This window comes from Engystomops pustulosus, chromosome 5, assembly GCF_040894005.1.
Source record: "Engystomops pustulosus chromosome 5, aEngPut4.maternal, whole genome shotgun sequence".
Classification (NCBI taxonomy): Eukaryota; Metazoa; Chordata; class Amphibia; order Anura; family Leptodactylidae; genus Engystomops; species Engystomops pustulosus.
This window is the reverse complement of record NC_092415.1, coordinates 60,458,696-60,479,718: the sequence shown is the minus strand read 5'-3', so window position 1 is coordinate 60,479,718 and position 21,023 is coordinate 60,458,696. Positions and strand designations below refer to the sequence as shown.

Genomic DNA, 21,023 nt, shown 5'->3' with positions numbered 1-21,023 from the left:
TCGGGTGAGCAAACATTTATACATATTATACCGAGGCAAACCTTACACATCATATCATTATTGAGCCCTTGACTGAATAAATACTGCAGGTATATGTCACAATCCTGACACCTGTACAGTGCTTGTTCACACAGTATTTTACAATCTAATATATTTTTGTTGTATCGTTACAGTTGCGATTTTGAGGATACAGCTCAGTACCATGCCTCAGCAATGAATGTGAAAGGAGAGAACTCTTCCTATGCCTCGCTCGTGGTGAAGAGTATGTTTGGACAGGTTTAGTGCATATTCATTTTATTAGATTCAAGACATTCTTTCATGTTACTGTTTACTTTTCAGGATACAAAGGAGAACTGGATGTTTCCCCTTTGACTCCTCCAAAGAGTGAACCGTTCAGCTGTAAGTTCTAACCACATGAAATAGTACTGAAGTGAGATGTATTATGGGAAAGAAAGCGTGCCAACATCCTCTCATTTCTATTCTAGTTTGTGTTACTCCCTACGGCTTTTCTACTAAGTTTGATATCCATTTCGTTGACTCTTTTGGAGTATCATTTGGTAAAGAAGGGGAAACATTAAGTCTTGGTTCCACAGTCATCGTTCATCCAACCATCAAACGCTTCCAACCAGAAATCCAGTGGTACAGAAATGGTAGGTAGTTAAGAGCTTTTCTATTAAATCCACAGAAATAGAGAAAATAATTTCACTATGACCGGAGCTCCAAAAATTCTTCTTCTCCCTCTTATTCTATCTTAAAACATCAATGAACAGCATCAATCTTCAGTTTCTCCTGCTGAAAGTATGTCACCATTCAGACTAGCACCATCGCACTCTCATTCTCCTCCTTTATTATATTGTAACTGGAAGAAAATATGCAGGCAGATGGTGTGGTACGTTCCAATAAGTTTAAAATTTATTTCAATTCATCATACTCACAAGAGTCCATTAAAAATGCGCATATCACAAATTCACATAACGGGACGCTAGCTTTCTATCCGCCCGACCCAGGGTTTCACCGGCAAGGCTTCTTCCAGGGCGTTGCCTTGCCGGCGAAACCCTGGGTCGGGCGGATAGAAAGCTAGCGCCCCGTTATGTGAATTTGTGATATGCGCATTTTTAATGGACTCTTGTGAGTATGATGAATTGAAATAAATTTTAAACTTATTGGAACGTACCACACCATCTGCCTGCATATTTTCTTCCAGTTACAATATAATTAAAGGAGGAGAATGAGAGTGCGATGGTGCTAGTCTGAATGGTGACATACTTTCAGCAGGAAAAACTGAAGATTGGTGCTGTTCATCGATGTTTTAAGATAGAATAAGAGGGAGAAGAAGAATTTTTGGAGCTCCGGTCATAATGAAAATATTTTCTCTATTTCTGTGGACTTTTTCAAAGACTGTGTGGACAGGTCTTACACCGTGAGTAGCTCCTTAAGGGGCAAACTGTGCACCACAAACAACTGTTTTTCTATTAAATGTTGTCTATGCATTCAGATTGATAATGCAGAATATTCTGTGGATCTGTGGAGGATGGCAGATTTCCTTACGGAGGAGAACATCAGGAAATACTGATGCCAAACAAAACTTTAGTAATAGTTACAGTTGACTTCAATATTTAGACTATCTCAGCCTCACTCAGATGGAGTGAAAGTAGCTGCAGGCAGTATGGGTCACCTGTTGTTCCATCAATCAAGGGGAATGGGACAGTGTATAGGGGATAACAATTAAACTTAATATTTCTTATCTTTGGATGAAATTAATTATATTTTATGATAAACTAAATTAACAACATGGGAAAACCCCTATGAGGATTTTTATGTGCTCACAGTTTCAGGCGTTTGTCACGGTATTCCTAAAATCACTCTTATCACACTAACCTATAAACAGAGCATTATTTGGAACAACATGCTGATTAAGCATAAAGTACAGCTTTAAAGAGATTGTCTGCTTTCACCAAATAATTGATATTGTTTGTGTAATGAAACACTACACAATTTTCCAATTTACTTTCTGTATCAATTCCTCATGGTTTCCTAGTTTTCTTCTTGTCATTCAACAGGAAGCTTCATTGTTTACTTCCTCTGTATAAAAAACGGTCCATGGTCATGTGATGTCACACAGGTGTATGGCTCATTATATCACAGAGAGTAATCAGAGCTGTCTGTTATAATGAGCTGTACACCTATGTGACGTAACATGATCATGGATCGTTTTTTATCCGCAAGAAGTAAACTTCCTATAGAATGGCAGCAAGCAGAGATCTATTAAACCATGAGGAATTGATACAGAAAGTATATAGGAAAATGTTATAACTATAACAATATCATTTTTTTGCTGGAAACAGACAATCTCATTAAAGGGCATCTACCACGAGGATGGAAGACTGTATGACAATGAGCCTGAGGGGCTCCAGGCTCCATTAACACCTGTGGGGCCTGAAGCCTCCGGGCTTAATGCTAAATCAGCATTTTGGGGCAAATAATGCACTGCTTATAGATTACCTACAATGAGAGTGATTTTAGGTATTCTGTGATAAAGACCTGATGCTGTGAGGGCATAAACATCATCATAGGGGTGATTTGATATTCTTGATTATCTCCCTTTTATAAATATCGAGAAATACAGTATTTATACATATTCAGAATTTCTATGCTATGAGAAAATTGCAACAATCTTATTATCTAGTCTAACACAATAATTTTGTCATTTAAAGGAGCTTTGGTCACACCATCCAAATGGGTCAGCACACACTGGAGTGGCGGACATGCCTCCTTGACATTGAGGCATCTCAATAAAGAGGATGAAGGGCTTTACACTCTACGTGTGGTCATGGGAGAGTACTATGACCAATACAGCGCCTATGTATTTGTCCGAGGTGAGAGAAAGATATGAAACATGTGCTGGTGCATTAACTTTGGACTGTGGTGGGCATACTTTTGGGAGATAAGGGGGGGGGGGGTCACTGTCACTCTTAATCAGGCTCCTACTGTTTATTGTATGTTACTGCCTTTAGTTAATGTCTGCTAATTACTAATAGATTGTTATAGAGACATATGGTAACATATTGTATACTAAGATGCCCACTACTGTGTGTGTCAGCCTTTTGTTAAAAGGTTCCTGTGTGTCTTCTACCTGTATCCTTGTTATCCACCCTATACTGTTCATGAGCCTGGAGCAGATATATGCAAACCCTACAGTCATTATGGAGTACACTTACAAAATAATTTAATAATATAAGCAGGAATATATAGTCAATTTGTAGATCACTGGTCCTGCACTCTGTGCCTCTACTATAGTATGTACAACTACTGTGCTCCCATACCTGGATAAAATTTTATAGTATCCTACTTGTGTTACCATATATCCTACACTGAACGCAAGAAATGGATCTAGAAACATGCAGCATGCTTTTTATTTGATTTGTCCATCAATTTGTTTCTACTACTATTATATTGTAAATGATTGTGTATTTTCTCTGCTGAATTCTCCCAAAATCTTTGGAAGTAGTGCTGCTAAATATAGGCATTCTGTGCCATACTGGCCCTAATTTATCAAACCTAGTGCAAATAGTTTTGTCTGTTTATAGTGCAGAATGCGCCAGATTCATCAAATGTGTCTCATGTTCTTCATGAATAGGGTGCTCCATGCACCTACTTTTTTTGGTGCACCTTTGACGTAGGGCTTGCAACACAATTCTGTCGGACACTGCATGATAAATGTGTTGCACAGTCTGAACGCCCTTTCAGTGCAGAATTTTGTGTTGCAAATGTATTTATGAGGTGTCCGAGACACATTTGTGGCGCACACTGCACACTATACACGACACAAGTAGTTTGCACTAAAAAGAATGGGCTTTAGTAAATTTTGGCCACTGTCTTTAAATAAGAATTCCATACAGTTCTGTTAGGTCAATGCTATTCATACATACAATATAATTTAATACACACTATTTGGTTCAAAACTGTATAATGTAATTTGCCAATAAGCAAAAGGAAACAGCTGACTTCTATCATGTTTCAAAGGAAACCAGAATTAATTCTGAATTTACACATGAAGTCGGAAAGCCTGGCCTAACATCCAATCATGTGCCTAAAGCCATAAGATATGATACTAACAAGAGGATATTTCAAAGAAGTTTCGACAATGTAGCAAGGAGATTCAAGCTATTGTTCTGGATACCGGGGGAATCTATTATACACACATGCTGTCATAATTGAATTAAACATTGCTTTGCATTACGTAGAACTTGTGCTATTGCATTTCCAGTACAGGGGGGACAGATTTAATCTCTGTGTCAGCTGTTACAGGCAGCAGCTGATGGTCTGGCAGTCTGGCACTTCTCAAGTGCTTTAAATTCTTGGCTCTAAGTAAAGTGCCCAAAAAGCCACCTATGCTAAGTTCAGCAGTACATGTGGAAAAGCAACCTTGACTAGTGTGACGCAAATAGACACACCTACAAATAGTCTCCATCATAATACGCTATTTAAAGAGCGACACTAGTGCTGTGCTTATATAGGGGAGGGATGACCTAAACTAACACTTTATCTATATATTACCAGCAAAGGAAATAATATACCATTTTTATTAAAGGGAAGCTTTCATGAATTATATGCTTTACTAAAATGACTGTCAATAATCCAGTCAAGCCTTTTACATAAATCTGCAAATTAGACTGAAGTGCTTTGAGGGGCATTACCAGAGCCCTTCTATACTCTGCCTCCAGTATATCTACATCCCTGTGGAAATAGGATGAGAAGGAGTCAAGTGAAGATGGGCATTGCAGAAGTGCGGCTGGTTCATAGATAATGCGCTGGTGCCAGATCCAAGTAGAGCTCTGGTAACACACCTCGAAGCACATCAGGCTAATTTTGCATATTGATGGAATTGGGTTTTTTGGGAGGATCCAGGACAAGAATAGTTATGACTATTGATAACACCAACTATAAACTTAAGTTTGTAGGGGTAGAATTCCATGAAAGATTCCCTTTTAAAATAAATGACATGCCACAAGTACATATACATGATAAAGTACATTAAAAATAAGGGTCATCCCACTACAGAACACTAAAAATCATAATCACACAATTAATAAATAGCACATTATAAACCCCTACATAAAGCATGTAAACCATAGTAAAAATGATACAGTATTTCAATACCTGGGCAGCAAATCTGGATAAAGTGTGGTTGTCCTGCATTTTTAATCTATTTTTAACACAGTTTTCCACAAGGTATTTAAGGGGTTACTCTAGCGTTCTGCCTGCCAGAATCTGAATGCAGCAAAGTGGAAACACAATGGGGCACATTTACTAAGGGCTTTGCGCCAGTCTCTGTCAGACTTTGCACATTCTTTTAGGTGCAAACTGCTTGCACAGGTATTTAAGAAGTGTCCGCTGCACATTTGTGTTGCATGTGACCGTATTATGGCGTGGCCGCACTAGGCATCATGCTACACAAATTAGGGGGCGTTCCGGTGCTCTGTCGGACCTTGAGCCAGATTTAACATACAAAGTCTGACAGAAGTGTGCACTGCTTGCATGCACTGCGCCATGTTAAACGTGCGCCAAATAAAAAGTTGGTGCACTCTGTCGGGGCAGTGCAGGGAGTGCCAGGCAAACTGCATTTAGTGCAGATTCCACTGTTCTTAGTAAATGTCTCACATTTACTAAGGGCCTTGCGACAGTTTTCTGTCTGACTTTGCAGGTTCTTTTATGTACAAACTGCTTGCACGTGTAATATAAGAACTGTCCACTAGCTAAGTCTCCAGCAGTATGTCTCTGCTCTGTTCATGGAGAGCAATCCCAAACAGAAGACCATCTGAATGATGTCTATATATGCCATATCTCTACAGGCCCCATTCAGTTCATTGTTCCTAACATGTTTAAATCTATTGCTTTCTGTATTTCCACTGCATAGATGGTGAGCCTGAGGTTGAAGGGGCTCCGGCTGCTCCTCTGGATGTGGAATGTCTTGACGCTAACAAGGACTATGTAATAATCTCCTGGAAACAGCCAGCAGTTGATGGTGGGAGTCAAATTCTAGGATATTTTATCGACAGGTTGGTTTAAGTTATATTCATATAAGATTCTGAAAAAGGCATATCTCAGTAGCTGACATTATTATTTATTGTGTTATATATTGATTTTATGAAGCACTAAACATGGCGGCGCACCAGTATTATCAGGCTTGTTTACCATAGATCATGCTGAAAGAATTCTGTCTGTACTTATTACGCTGCAGATTACAAATGTGTATTAGATTATCCAGTTTTCAGGAATTGTATAAAAATAATATAGTTTCCAGCATTGCTAACTAACACCTTGCAGGGCAACTGTTTTAACTGCATTTCTAGTTTGAGTTAATGTAGAACATGGCAAAAATCAAAGAATATTAAAAAAAAGATGTATAGAGACAAAGACCAAACTTAAAATTTTTTTTTTATTTTATATCTCAGTGTCTATTGTGGCCTCTCCTATCTCCGCCTCATATTAGGGTCTCTCTCATCTCTCCCTCATATTGTGATCTCTCTCATCTACTCCTCATATTGTGGCCCCTCATCGATCCCTCATATTGTGGCCCCTCCCATCTCTCCCTCATCTTGTGGCCAATCTCATCTCCTCCTTATATTGTGACCCCTCTCATCTCTTCATCATATTATGGCCCCTTTCTCCTCATAAAGTGGCACCCTCATCTCTACCTCATATTGTGGCCCCTCATCTTTCCCTTATTGTGGCCTCTCATCTCTCCCTCATTTTATGGTTCCCCTCATCCTTTCCTCATATTGTGACCTCTCAACTCTTCCTCATATTGTGGCCCTTCTCATCACCTCCTCATATTGTGGCCCTACATCTCCCCCTCATATTGTGGCCCTACATCTCCCCCTCATATTGTGGCCCCTCATCTCTCCCTTATTGTGGCCTCTCATCTCTCCCTCATTTTATGGTTCCCCTCATCCTTTCCTTATATTGTGACCTCTCATCTCTTCCTCATATTGTGGCCCCTTTCATCACCTCCTCATATTGTGGCCCTACATCTCCCCCTCATATTGTGGCCCCTCATCTCCCCCTCATATTGTGGCCTCTTACCTCCCCCTCATATTGTGGCCTCTTACCTCCCCCTCATATTGTGGCCTCTCTCATTTCCTTCCCTGGACACAGATACAGTTGAAGTCCTGACACAAATTGCACGGGGCTGCATCAGCAGTGTCTGGGGGCAGGGTCAATGCCTAAAGGGGGCAGAGCTTAAATGTGTGTCCGTAAAAGCAGTGGTGGGCCTGTCCGACCCTGCTCATATTCACAATAGGAAAGGTCACACCTTCCCTATACCTTGAACTCTGTACAGGCCAAGTCATAGGGTATAGGGTAATTATGTAGAGATATTGGGGGTCATTTACTAAGGCCCCGATTCGCATTTTCCCAACGTGTTACTCGAATATTTCCAATTTGTGCCGATTTCCCCTGAATTGCCCCGGGATTTTGGCGCACGCGATTGTATTGTGGCGCATCAGCGCTGGCATGCAAGCGACGGAAATCGGGGGACGTGGCCGAACGAAAACCCGACGGATTCGGAAAAACCACTGCATTTAGAAAAAAAAAAAGTGTTGCGGAGCTTGCACTTACCTTCACCAGGAATAGGACTGTGAACTTGAGTGCGCAGCATCGCCACCTGGTGGACGTCGGAGGAACTGCCTTAATGAATCCCGTCCGGACCCGAATCCCCCGCAGAGAACGCGCCGCTGGATCGTGAATGGACCAGGTAAGTAAATCTGCCCCATTATGTCTATAGTCTTCTTGTTATTTTATGTAGCAGTAAAATAAAACATAAATACACAGGTCAATACTGACTCTGATGCAAAAATGTAGCAAGTGTTTACACCTGTGTTGACAGAGTTGCCATTTTTTTAATTTAAGGTGTGAGGTCGGCACAAGTCACTGGACTCAGTGTAATGACACTCCTGTGAAGTTTGCCCGCTTCCCAGTAACTGGCTTGATTGAAGGAAGATCATACATTTTCCGTGTAAGAGCTGTAAATAAAACTGGAATCAGCAGGCCTTCTCGTGTTTCAGAGCCAGTGGCAGCTCTAGATCCTGCAGACAGAGCCAGAATCAGAAGTAAGTGAAAACTAAAAGTGTCCCAGCATTAACCTTAAGACTGACATTAAATAGAAAATGCTTAAAAGGAACTTGTCGTTTGAAATAACCCACACTAACTAAACATATCTGTAAAAAATCGCTATTATACGAAAGTATAACTATCTCCATATTGTTTTCCCCCATGCCTGAAAAGTTCCACAATCGGTTTGTAAAGTTGACTCATTATCTATGCATATTGATGTTCTTCTAGCTCAGCCACACCTTCAGCTTCCTGATTTACAAGGGGATTGCTTTCTCTTCAGCTCAATTAATTTGTCTCTGCTACTTTATTCATGTCCTGGCTGTTTGACTGCTAAAGAGAATCCCTGAAGGACGGGGAATGAAGTGGTTTAGAGAGACACAGGCTGAATGTGATTGGCTGAAGACAAATCAGCTCACCCCTCTCTCAGGAATTTTCTTCAACAAGGAAAATGAGTAGGTGCGGCTGGCCAGGAAATGCATGAATGCCAGAGACAGCTTGGAGAAAATACGATGATCCCACTCACAAGGGGTCATTTACATAGATGGTGAGTCAACTTTACAAATGGACTGCGAATATTTTCAGGAAAGGGAATAACAATTTAGAGATATCTGTATTGTTGTATACTAACAGTTTTCAAGATCTATGGGTTAGTATGGGTTACTTTAAGTGACATGTTCCCTTTATTACACTACAAAATATTAAAGGCAGATATATTATAAGGCAAGAATATAAATGATACTAATCATATGAAACTATTTTCTTTACAGGTCATAACAGTGAATTTTGTAACATACTTTACATAAAATATTCTTGTTTGTCCTATTTTTCCCCTTTTTTCCTGTGTTTAGCAGTATGTCTACATAAGATTTACCTCTGCATTCATACAGAGAACAGATAGAAGGAGAAGTTGTTTCACTTGATAATCTTTTCTCCTTACAGAGCTAAATTATCAGGTGAACATTCTCTAGCTACGTAAGGAGTTAACCTTTAGCCACCTCTCCTACTCTTTCTTCGATCTCTTACACTTTTCTTACTACACACTTGTATAGAAACATCTAATTCCCTGATTGCCAGTATAACGGCTGTCCCTGAAAATGGAAATGTTGTAAATATTTATGTGTGATGCATATATTTACATCATTTGCATTTTTCACGACGGCCATTATACTGACGATCAGGCTATTGTTAGATGTCGTGTGGTAGGAATAGTGTTGAGCATTAGATGTTTACAACTTTTGCTGCATGTTTTATTTGTGAATATTTGGTCCAATAAACCAGAGTCCGCTCTAGAAAAAACATCAGTGCCTTTATTTTTGTCTAGTGTGAACAGAGCCTAATGGTGGCTTATAAAATGTGATGTTTGGTTGGCTGCTGACAGATGCCCTTTTTATACAATTAAGATTAACACTTTCAGTCATGTTTCATTGACTTCATTATGATATATCCCAGGCCGCCCTTCTGCTCCATGGACTGGACAAATCATTGTTACTGAAGAGGAACCCTCAGGTAAGAAAGCTACATTGAGAAAATAAAAGATCTATGAAACAATATATGGTATTACATAACTGGTACCTTTACCATCGGCAGAGGGAATTATTCCTGGGCCACCATCAAATCTGACAGTGACTGAAGCTACCAAAAACTATGTGGTGTTGAGCTGGAAGCCCCCTCAACTGCGTGGTCATGAAGGTGTCATGTACTATGTAGAAAAGGTGAAGCATCCCTGTTAATTGTTTTACTTCTTTAATAGAGAGCATCTGCAACTAATGAAAAAATCTGCAAAACTAGAGCCTTCAAAAGATTTTCCTACTATTGAAATCAGAGGCTTGAAAGTGCCCCTGAGTGCCCCATATAAATGAATTAGTGGTATCAAGGAGGTCACTTCCCCAGAAGAGACCAATAAAAGTGAACAGAACAGTGGTCAGGCATGCAGACTAAAGATCTATGTACATAAAGGAATAGCAGAAACTTCCATCCAGCCATTGCTGTAATCTGTGAACAAGTCAGTGGTCTTGGACACGTAGTGATCAGACATTGGTGTGAATGACAATGCTAAAATTTGAGCCATCTTCCTCTGATATCTATAAAACAATGTGGTACCTGCGCCACCGATAATTAAAATGTATACACTGTATCTACAAGTGTGCAGGATATCGCAGCATTGGTATCATTAGTACATACTGAGTGACGAATATTGTCAGGTATAGATGGTACTGTAAATATCTTTATGTATGGTATATAGTGGTACCTTTGTTGCTGCAGGTTCCTTTGTCTGGGTAGATTCCAGGGAAAGAAATTCCGTTGTACTTGTGTTCAGAAGTCCATCAAGATGCTGTTTCTTAGGAGTAATCCGCTCGATGTTTTAGCAAGAGGCTATACAGCGTTTGACTGCACGAGGAGTGGAGCTCCGGCCGGTAGCTGCACACTCCGATCACAAATCTGGTGGATCCTGCGATATCCTGCACACTTGTAGATACAGTGTATACATTTTAATTATCGGTGGCGCAGGTACCACATTGTTTTATTGATTTTAGTGGCTCCTTTATTAGGTGACACACTCTATAGACTGGGTGCAGGTCACCACCTATTAGTACCAGCGACTCCCCCAAAAATACTCATTATATACTTACACATCAGCGCCAAATCCCAAAACGCTTTGTGTTTCCTCTGATATCTAGTTATACAATAATATATCCCTTGCTAAAATGGCAGACATTCAATTCAAAAGTTTGCAAAATTTTGGCAAAAATTTATACAGAGGCTGTTTAGGGATAAGAGGATATGAAATAGAAGAATAGAATTTTGAACATGTTTGAAGCCAAAGGATCACATAGAAAATTAAAGGAGTATTCCGGGTATATGAACGTCTGATACAAAAACTCATAATGATATAAATAAATGTATAAAGCAAAACTCAATGTCATTAGTCACAAAATGGAGCTTAAATAGTTTGATTTTATGATTCTCTAAATTTTATGGTCTCTCTCAAGTATGCAGAAAACTAACAGGAAACTATAAGTCCCATGATCCCTTAATTCTCAGTAACTCCTTTTCCCTCTCATGCTCTTCTCCCAGTGATGATCTAACAGACTGTCCTGCTCTGTTACCATAGTAACTGCAATAACTGCACATAATATCACTGAGATGGGTCTCACAACAACACTGGTCATACTGGATGCACTGCAACCAACCGACTACAGCCAAACATAGTGGTGATCACAGGACCTGCCCAGGCAGGTGGAGGACATGTGATGTGGACATGTGACCAGTGGCCATCTTCTGTCCTGTGTCTGCTTTGTGCTGATAAAATAAACGGACTGATTAATGGGCCAGTAGCATTTTAATTCTTCTTTATGTCAACAGCATTTTTTGTTAAGGGGAGCAATATTTTAAATATCGACTTATTACATTAGCTTCTATTTAAATGACCCATCTGTATATAAATTTGGCTTATTTCTGGAATACTCCTTTAAGTGTGAAAAAAACCAAACAGCTGTACATATAATGGAGGAAGGCTTAATGGTCCTTCAACTGTCTTTAATGCCATTACAGAGTGTCGCAGGCACAGAAAATTGGCAAAGAGTCAACACAGAAATCCCAGTAAAGTCTCCAAGGTTTGCCCTCTTTGATCTTGCTGAAGGAAAATCGTACAGCTTCCGAGTCCGTTCCTGCAACTCTGCCGGTGTGGGGGAACCCTCAGAGGCAACCGAATCCACCGTAGTGGGTGACATACTTGGTAAGTAATGGCATTTAATATACTTCTCTTTATTTAGAATCCTAAAGGCTATGTATTCTCTCCCAAGGATTTGGAGTAAGGAATGTGTAAATTGTTTTGTGAAAAGAAAAATAATTTCTCCAGTGTTATTTTAAATAAGGCTGCTCCCTCTACATCAATTTTCCAGAAGTCTTGTGAGATGACATTGAATAATAGCAAAAACAGCGAGTCCCTTCCAAAAAGAATAGACTCCCAAATGTAAACAGTGCTGTTTTGATGGTATTATATCAGGTCAGTACAGTGTTGGGAACAGGTTTTGCTAGATAAGAGGCCATAGATGTGGGTCAGAAAAAGGGGGGCTGAAACGCCAAAAGAGGATGAATTCATTCCTGAAACACGTCTATGGCATCTCTCCTAGCGAAACCATTCCCCAACACTGTTATGACAATATGTAATAACATCAATTCTTTTAGAAGAGACTTACTGGTTTGGCTATTTTTCCATGTCACTAGGCTTCTTGAAAGTCAAATATTGATGCCTTTCTAAAAGTAGCACTGGAGGCATAGTTTTCCTTTTCGCAACCTCAAAACTTATTTCCTATTTCTTTCCAATCAATGAATACAGTCATTCATTTTACTACATATAGGCTGATCTTTGAAAACAATTAAATATATATTTTGTTGGATTTTCTAACCCCTTACCTATCTTTTATAGACATCCCCAACCCACCAAGTGATCCTGTGCCTACAAGGAACACAGATACCTCTGTGGTTCTGACATGGAAAGAGTCAAAAGATACCAGAGAGCTTGTGGGCTATTACATTGAGGCCAGCATTTCAGGATCTGGCCAGTGGGAACCATGCAACAACAACCCGGTGAAAGGCACAAGGTAACTGAGGTTCCCGCTAGAGCTTAGACCTTGTCTTCATTGAAAATAACATTATAAATATATTAACAAGAATTATTGCAACTCACTTCCTTTCATTATGTTAATATTCAAGCACAGTGGGTAAAAACCACAGACGATCCAGTATTTATGTCAGTAGGCACACGGTCCTCTTATGTTCTTTACGTGTTTATGTTTCTTTTCATAAACTGAGTATATGTATCTTCTCCATTGGACACAGATTTATTTGCCATGGTCTTCTCACTGGTGAACAGTACATTTTCCGTGTAAGAGCTGTGAACGCCGCTGGCCTTAGCGGCTTCTCTTCTGACTCTGAGCCAATAGAAGTTAAAGCTGCCATTGGTAAGTGATACGCAGATTTAGCAGATTTCTTCGACATTTACAGAGCTTTCCTTGCTTTTATTGATAAAATTATCATTTCACCAGTGCTCTTGCTTTGCTCTATCACCCCACATTTCCTATCAAATGTTGATTTATCACTTCATCTCCACAATCCAGCCAACGTTAATCTGTCATGTTCTTTGTGAGTACACATCTCACCATAGTGTTCTTAGCCTACTACTTTATCAGGAGTCACATTTCTTCATCTTATGGTGTCTATATGGATCGCAATCCAAACTTCATAATGCAGTATGTTATATCCATTTGTAAAGATTGTATACTTGCATCTTTGCACATTGTCATGACTGTACGTTATCTACTAACATACTGCATGGACCTGCCATTGTTGTATGACCTTTGTAGTCTGTAGCATGCAGCTGAATGTTCGGCCTCATGGTTTGTTTCTTGTGTAGTGCTGTGAGAGAGCATCATGATCAATAACTTTACACCAATTTTCTTCCAAAAGTTAAAATAACATGAAATTATATAAAATCGATAAATTATCTCTAGGTTTCTAGGCCCACATTTATTAAAGCCTTTGCACCAGTTTTCTGTCTGAGTTTGCACATTGTTTTTGGTGCTCATGTATTTATAAAGTGTCTGCGCCACATTTGTGTCGCGACTGTACTGTATCCGACGCGTCACAAAATTCTGGACTGAAAGGGGCGTTCCGGTGCACAGTCAGATTGTGCGCCACATTTATCACGTTGTGTCTGATAGAATTGTGTCACACGTTCTATGTTAAAGGTGCACCAACAAAAATTTGGTGCACTCTGTAGGTGCAAAGGGGGCCTGTTTATAAAATTTGAGCAATAAGAAAGGAATCTGATGTTAACCTGCCTTCTTTGGGGCATTTATTTGGTTTGTAATCCCTTGCTATGCACCGCCCATTCTAGAGAATATTAGCTTTGTTTGGAGCCAATTCATCTGCTGTGCTCTTGTGTTCATATCTCTCAGTTTGCAGATAAATATAGTGCATGCTTTGGTATGAATTATACACTAAATAACATTGGGCTTCTCTAACTCCCAGGACTGGATCAGATTTTTTTTCAAAAGAAATTCTTCATTTTGTACTTTTTTGGGACACACAGTGGATTCTTGAAAACTGGTGAATGCAGTATTTTTTTGCCTACTTTCATCTTTAAAATCTGCAGATTTAATCAGATCAGTAAATGTTGAGATATTGGATTTCAACAAGTCTGATCCTTTTGCTCTCAGGAGTAATAGGTAGCATTATAGGGGGTAGCAGGAATAGCTGCCCAGCTGTGTATGGACAGCTTTAGCACTAAAACAGTCCTGGAAGCACATGTCAGTCCTCTGTTGCTTAGTGAAAAGATTAAATTGTACAATATAATAACAATGTCTTTGTTATCTTCTGGATGCTGCAGGGGGAGGATTGCCACATGGTGCGTGCCCAGAACTGAGTGCTAGTGCTGACGGACTAACAGACTCCCCTGCATGTCGGGAAGTCAAGCATGAGTCCACACAGCAATCCCCCATCACAGATGCATTGCCCAGGAGCAATGCTAACACCAAACAAATGTTACCCAGTAAAAGTGATAACCATGGACCTGCAGGAGTAAGTAAAATGAGTGCAAGTAATGAGTCCATGGCTCCCACACCCCCTCCACCGAAAGAAGGAGCTGAGGATGAAAGTAAGTTGTGAAATCAAAGCCTCCTGCCCGCTTCCTCCATTAGTCATGGACAATCCAGTTAATTTAATTAAAAGCAAATAACTTCTAATATTCTTGCATCTCACCACCATAATTATCAGAAATGCCAATATTACTACCCATAGACCCAACCTGAGGATGTCTCTGGAGAGTTAGTAGTGTGTTTGAGCTTTACAGTGTGACATAGTAATTATATATAGTAGAGTGATTCTTGGTACATATAAGTGGTATTGCCTTGTTCTGAGGGCATTGATGTGAATTGGTAAAAAAAAAAAAGAATTACCTTTCTATATCAAGAAATGAAGGTGCAGGTAATAATACACATAATCTGATGCTGTGATCATGTGACTGATAAATTACCGTGGATAGAAAATGATTTAGAAAAAAAACATGAAAGTTCAAAATGAATGAATTGTAAAGTAGCTGGTGTTTTATGGGGCAGGTTACTACCACTGTACTTTTACTCCTGGACCTTTATTATCTTCTCATAAACAAATTCAAGTTAAGACATATTGGGGCAGATTTATCAAAAGTCTAGAAAGTAAGTTGGTGCAAAGTTAGAAGGAGAATCTTAAGCTACACCAGATGTATCAAAATATATCTGTATAATGTTTGGCCAGGCCTCCTTTTATTAGATCACAACTGTTTTGTCATAGGAGTCGCAAAAGATTCTAAAAATGTCTAAATTCCTTGATAAATGTAGTGCATATTAAGACATAGATTATTCACAAACTGATTTATAAATCTTCCCCAAAATGTTTAACAAACCTATTTTAAACTGAATTAAATGCAGGATACAAATTCTGAAGATCTACTGTATATTTCAATTATGTGGCAGCCCTGAATATTTACTGACAGTGCAAACAGATCTGAATGTCACATTTAATCCAACATTGCATCTCACTAATGTATTGTTGCATGTAATATGTGTACCAGATATGGGATTTACTATCCATTTAAAGTATAAGGATAAGATGACTGGTCAGAGGTCAGTTGTTTTCAGACTGCAGCATTTACATGCGGCTCCTCCGTCACGATTTCTCATGAGAATGACAAAGAACATTTTGCTATAAATCTTTCTGTCCTGAAAATGCTACTATAATTGTTGCAACACATGTGTAATTGCATTGTCATAGTCACAGTCATTTCTCAAATGTCATCTCCAGTTAAGAAATCCCATATCAGTCAATAATTCTGTTTTTGCTAACCAACTCTTTTCTTTGCCGATGTCATAAATTTGGAAAATATACGGTATGTTAATGTTCACTGTATTAAAAACACAAAAGTTTTTAATAAAATGTGTTGAAAATTTGCATGCTTTGATACAATCCATGTTACTGCACCTGTAATGGACTAATGAAAAATAAAAGACACTTCCTGGCAACTTCACTGCACAAATAAAATATAAAAATAAATATTTTACATGAAAATAGATAGAACTAACAAACTTTGTGGTGTACCGTACATTGTATTGATACACACATTCTAAAGCCTGAACAATAGGACACAAGTTACTGTTTGCTTTGTCTCCATATTTGTAGGTCTCATACACACTAAACATGTTATAACACATCAGTTTTTTTTATCAATTGTCCCTGATGGAATCAGAGTACTCTGAGTTATAAGCTGGGCTCCACTCGGTGTAGATTCATACTGGATGAGGGTTCTCAGTCAGGCTTGTTCTTGGCAGTATAGCCATTTTTGTATCTAAGACACTGATGGCATGTCCCTAGTATACAATAAAAAGTTAAAAGCAACACCAGCAATGAACTGTGCCCTTTTGGCATTCTGCAGAGACATTATGGTCAGTCATGAATAACAGGAGAATTCAAGGTAGTAGTAGTAGTCAAAGGTAGTAAAGAATTCAGAAAGGGGGATGTACACTTCTCCAACCAGCTACGAGCTACCATTGCATCCTTTTGACTTGACACATATGGCAAAACCTAGCAGCATGCCATAATAGTTTTCCAGGACCTTAGGAAATTTTCATACAATATTCATACTGAGGATAAGTCTTCAGCATCGGGTGGGTGTCTGACACCTTGCACGTATGAGCTGCTGGCTGTGCCTTTGTAACCAGTAGCCATGCAGGGGACAGAGCTGGAAGCATTCCCACCCACCAATTGGCTTTCATTTTTTGAGGCACAATGAACAGCTCATATTAGTGTTGGCTACTGATCGCTTATCCTGAGGATAGATCATCACTATGAAAAATCCTGAAAAACCTCTTTAAGTAAGAAAAAATTAATTTATGTATTACTTATCCAGTATAATTGAAATGTTAGGTACACATTTAACAAGAAGCATGGACCTCACATTAAATCTTCTCCCATGCTTCACTTGTTGGTTAACACCATCAGAGGACCTTCACTTGACTTCCCTTACCCCATCTTATTCCCACTATTCACAGAGTTGTGTGAATATAGCCTAAGATAACTGCCCTGGAGATCTTTATGACAATACCTTTGAGTGTGTTGTTACCAGCCGGACTGTGAAAAATTCATTTATGATTCTGGATTTAGCCGGATTTGGAGCACTCTGTTGCACTGGTGACCTATTTAATGTTCTCCTGCATATTTCGAGTGTTCGATGAAAAGATCTCACACACCAGTGTACCAAAGTGCTCAAACTATAGCTACAATCATGGAAGATAAAAGCATTTTTTCACATAACACACATAAAGGTTTGGTTACACAGATCTTTAACCATGCTACCAAACACTTGAAGCATCAAAACCGATGCTTCAAACAACAGGCTTCAGCCCAAAGTGAATGGAAAAGAGATCATCATACTTAGTTGCCATTCCCCTGACTAAGTTTGGAAAATAAAGAATGTAATTATTGGTTGAATATAGGATTGGATATGCTTTGAATCAGTTGTAGAAGTGTAATTGTTCAAAATACAGTTAGAACTTTAATGAAGTTTTTGGAGAGGTAAAGGTAAGTAAGGACTTCATTGTCAGCTCCCTTGCCTTATGTGCCATAAGGCTTTATTGGCCGTTTTTCCGAGGTACGGTAAGTAAATCAGCGGGGCAGATATTAATTATTGGTTATTCATTAAAATGGACACACAATTATTCTTAAAAGAAGGGATTTGCATAATCAAAAGTATCTGATGACACATGACATAGTATACAAAAAATCCCAGTAATCACATGTAAGGTTCATTAGTGAAAAATTAATGAATAACCTGTAACTTAATGGATCAGGTAAGTGTAGAGCAACTATAGGTGCAATGATTGCAATAATAAAAAAATAATATAAAGAATATGAACATATGACACACTTATGAACATTATTTGGCATTAGTGACTCTCTATAGTTTCCAGTGATAACACTAGACATAGTAATTTTGTCTCCAGATCTCCAAAACGTGTCCTCTGTGACATCAGAACCACTTGGTGATCTGTTGAATGAGGTATAAAAAATTTTTCAAATAGATAATTGACCATGTGATTACATATTACAAGTCCTTACATGTTGTTGAGGAGAGGACATCAGTAATTATATCTTTTTTTTTAGGTTTAAGCAGTTCCCGCCAGAATGCAACCATAATAAACTATTATGGTAGATTTCTAAAATATGTCATGACCTTATGGTCATAGAAGTCCAAATATTGGGAACCGACCAAGTATTCTGCTAGGATCTGCCTATATAATACAGACAAGCATTATTATAATGGAGGTCTTTGGAAATAGGAAGATTCAAATATCTTTATTTAGGAATTTAATTATTGACCTATTACAGTTATTGACAATATAAATACAATATATTATTGTAATATAAATGAACCTTTGTCAAAACGATTACAATGGATCCTTGCACCTTCATTGTACATAAGTCACTGGTCTTAGACTGTGTTGATGCTCACTGTAAACTATTCACTTGCCCATCACGTTTGAACAGTTAAATTCCCTGACACAGCTTCATTCAATATTAATATGTTTCTCCTCCTAATATGACTGTTAAGAGTATCACAAACAAACCAAAACTGCTAATCTAATATTCACACGAAAACAGCGGTTCCTTCTGCTCCTTATGACATCACTGTTCTCGAGAGTGTCCGCGACTCTATGGTGATAACGTGGAAGCAGCCGAAAGTCACTGGAGGTGTGGAAATTCAAGGCTACTACATCAACTATCGGGAAGTTGTGAATGATGTTCCAGGAAAGTGGAGGGAGGCCAATGTGAAATCCATCAGTGATAGGGCGTACAGGGTAAGTAAGCACAAAAATTGCTTTCACATATAATGAGACCAATCTCCAGGGCATAACTTTATTAAACTAAAAAAATAATGTGGGGAATTAATTAAAACTCCTTTTAAAAACACAATAAGCCTTCTTAAGAGGCTCTGGCCTCTTAGTAGATGACAGACACAATCTAAACCACCTGACATAGATTTCAGCTATAGTCTCCGCCAATCTTCCGGCAAAAACTTTAGTAAATGTGTTGGCCAGGGACCTCACCTTTAATAGAGAATTTTGCAAATGCCAAGTGCATTAGAATCAGATGAGAATTTTTTACTCACCTTGGGGTAGATTGACTTGCCATAGACAGTGTTAGGGCATAAGAATTTGGAAGTGTCCCCTAAGTTCGGGACATGTTCTCTTTAGAGCATAATGCAGATCATAATACAAAAACCTAGTAATAAACAGCAGAAAGTGACTGGATAAACCTCTACCGCAAGGTTGTGAAGCAGATTAAAGGGAAACTGTCACCAGGGACCTCATTTTCACTAAAGACAGGTTGCAGAAGCCTATTACACGTGCAGTGCAAATCTGCCTTTCTGCCTTTTATAAGCATTTTCATTACACTATAATTGTGTGTTATAACTTACCTTGCACCCTGACAAAATCCTGGGGTAGTCACAGGGGAGGACTTTGGTTTGGATGCATTTCAAAAAACAACATGTGCCTTGTCTGTCTTACTTCCTCCTGAGAGCTTGGCCCCCAACTTTGCGCTCCTGTACAGCTCCACCTCCTGCTCCTTCTCAGAGGTCACAGCCTGGTGACATGACATCAGTGAGGGAGGGACAAGCTGTACAGGAGCACAAAGATGGAGGCAGCCTGCAGCTCAGACAAGTCACATATTGTTTATTGAAATGCATCCAAACCAAAGTCCAGCCAATAAACAACATGTGACTTGTCTGAGTTGCAGGCTGCCTCCATCTTTGTGCTCCTGTACAGCTTGTCCCTCCCTCACTGATGTCATGTCACCAGGCTGTGACCTCTGAGAAGGAGCAGGAGGTGGAGCTGTACAGGAGCGCAAAGGTGGGGGCCAAGCTCTGAGGAGGAAGTAAGACAGACAAGGCACATGTTGTTTATTGAAATGCATCCAAATCAAAGTCCAGCATTTTTGCACTGCAGGTGTCATGGTCTTTTACAATATGTCTTTAGTGAAAATGAGGTCCCTGGTGACAAGTTCCCTTGAACACCTTCTAGATTATGTTTCTTTCATGGCACAGTGTTGTAGCATTATTCATAAATGAGATGTAAAATGGTTTTATAAAGTAATGGGGGTGGAGAGTTCAGCACTGAAGTCAAGCTCTCCCTTTCTCAGAACACCCCCTTTTGCTTTAACTGATGCTGCCACCATCTGATCTGGAAGGTGTAAAGCTGCTTGACAAGATACTGATAGAGATGTATTAGGTCATTTTCTTCTGACAGGTTCCCTTTAATATAGGAAAGTAATAATACATCACATGCACCAAAGGCTGCATGAAGTATTACATACCACTAGAATAATTAATTACTACTGCCTTTGAACTGGGATATTTACTAGTTATATCTGATGACATAAAGGGAATATTGCCCTGTATTACACAGCATTATACAGTGCATGAAAACACATGAAAAATCCACCATAGTTATCTTTGGTTCTCTGCTTTAGGTTATGAATTTGAAAGAAAACATCATATATCAGTACCAAGTAGCTGCCTGCAACATAGCAGGAGTAGGGACACCGTCCCAACCAAGTAAACCGTTCAAATGTGAAGAATGGACCATTGCTGTGCCAGGTAATTCATGAAGCACAACTGATATGTATGCTGCCTATATACATGTCCAGTATGCAAAACACATCAAATTGGAGAACAAATAGGAAAGTAACTTCTTTATGTCTAAGGGATAAGGTCCCTTCTCACTTCATGGGAATAATGCACACTATGGGGCACATTTACTTAACCTTCCCGTTGACACCGTCGATCCGGAATGTCCTACAAGGATTCAGAGCTG

The 21,023-nt window shown here is 39.2% G+C and overlaps 1 protein-coding gene across 5 annotated transcripts in view; it reads left to right on the top strand.

The window, feature by feature from the left end:
• Positions 1 to 21,023, top strand: part of MYOM1 (myomesin 1) — an 87,458-nt gene that overhangs the window by 39,716 nt on the left and 26,719 nt on the right. For 3 of the 5 annotated variants that reach the window (XM_072152132.1, XM_072152134.1, XM_072152135.1), the window contains 14 exons: positions 174 to 262; positions 340 to 399; positions 486 to 650; positions 2,715 to 2,876; positions 5,918 to 6,059; positions 7,912 to 8,111; positions 9,565 to 9,621; positions 9,703 to 9,827; positions 11,668 to 11,851; positions 12,545 to 12,719; positions 12,958 to 13,079; positions 14,507 to 14,524; positions 18,811 to 19,007; positions 20,680 to 20,806. In XM_072152132.1, the coding sequence (XP_072008233.1) occupies positions 174 to 262; positions 340 to 399; positions 486 to 650; positions 2,715 to 2,876; positions 5,918 to 6,059; positions 7,912 to 8,111; positions 9,565 to 9,621; positions 9,703 to 9,827; positions 11,668 to 11,851; positions 12,545 to 12,719; positions 12,958 to 13,079; positions 14,507 to 14,524; positions 18,811 to 19,007; positions 20,680 to 20,806 (1,823 nt within the window). The remainder of the gene's footprint in view (positions 1 to 173; positions 263 to 339; positions 400 to 485; positions 651 to 2,714; positions 2,877 to 5,917; positions 6,060 to 7,911; positions 8,112 to 9,564; positions 9,622 to 9,702; positions 9,828 to 11,667; positions 11,852 to 12,544; positions 12,720 to 12,957; positions 13,080 to 14,506; positions 14,525 to 18,810; positions 19,008 to 20,679; positions 20,807 to 21,023) is intronic. The other 2 variants (XM_072152133.1, XM_072152136.1) reach the window with 1 other exon arrangement.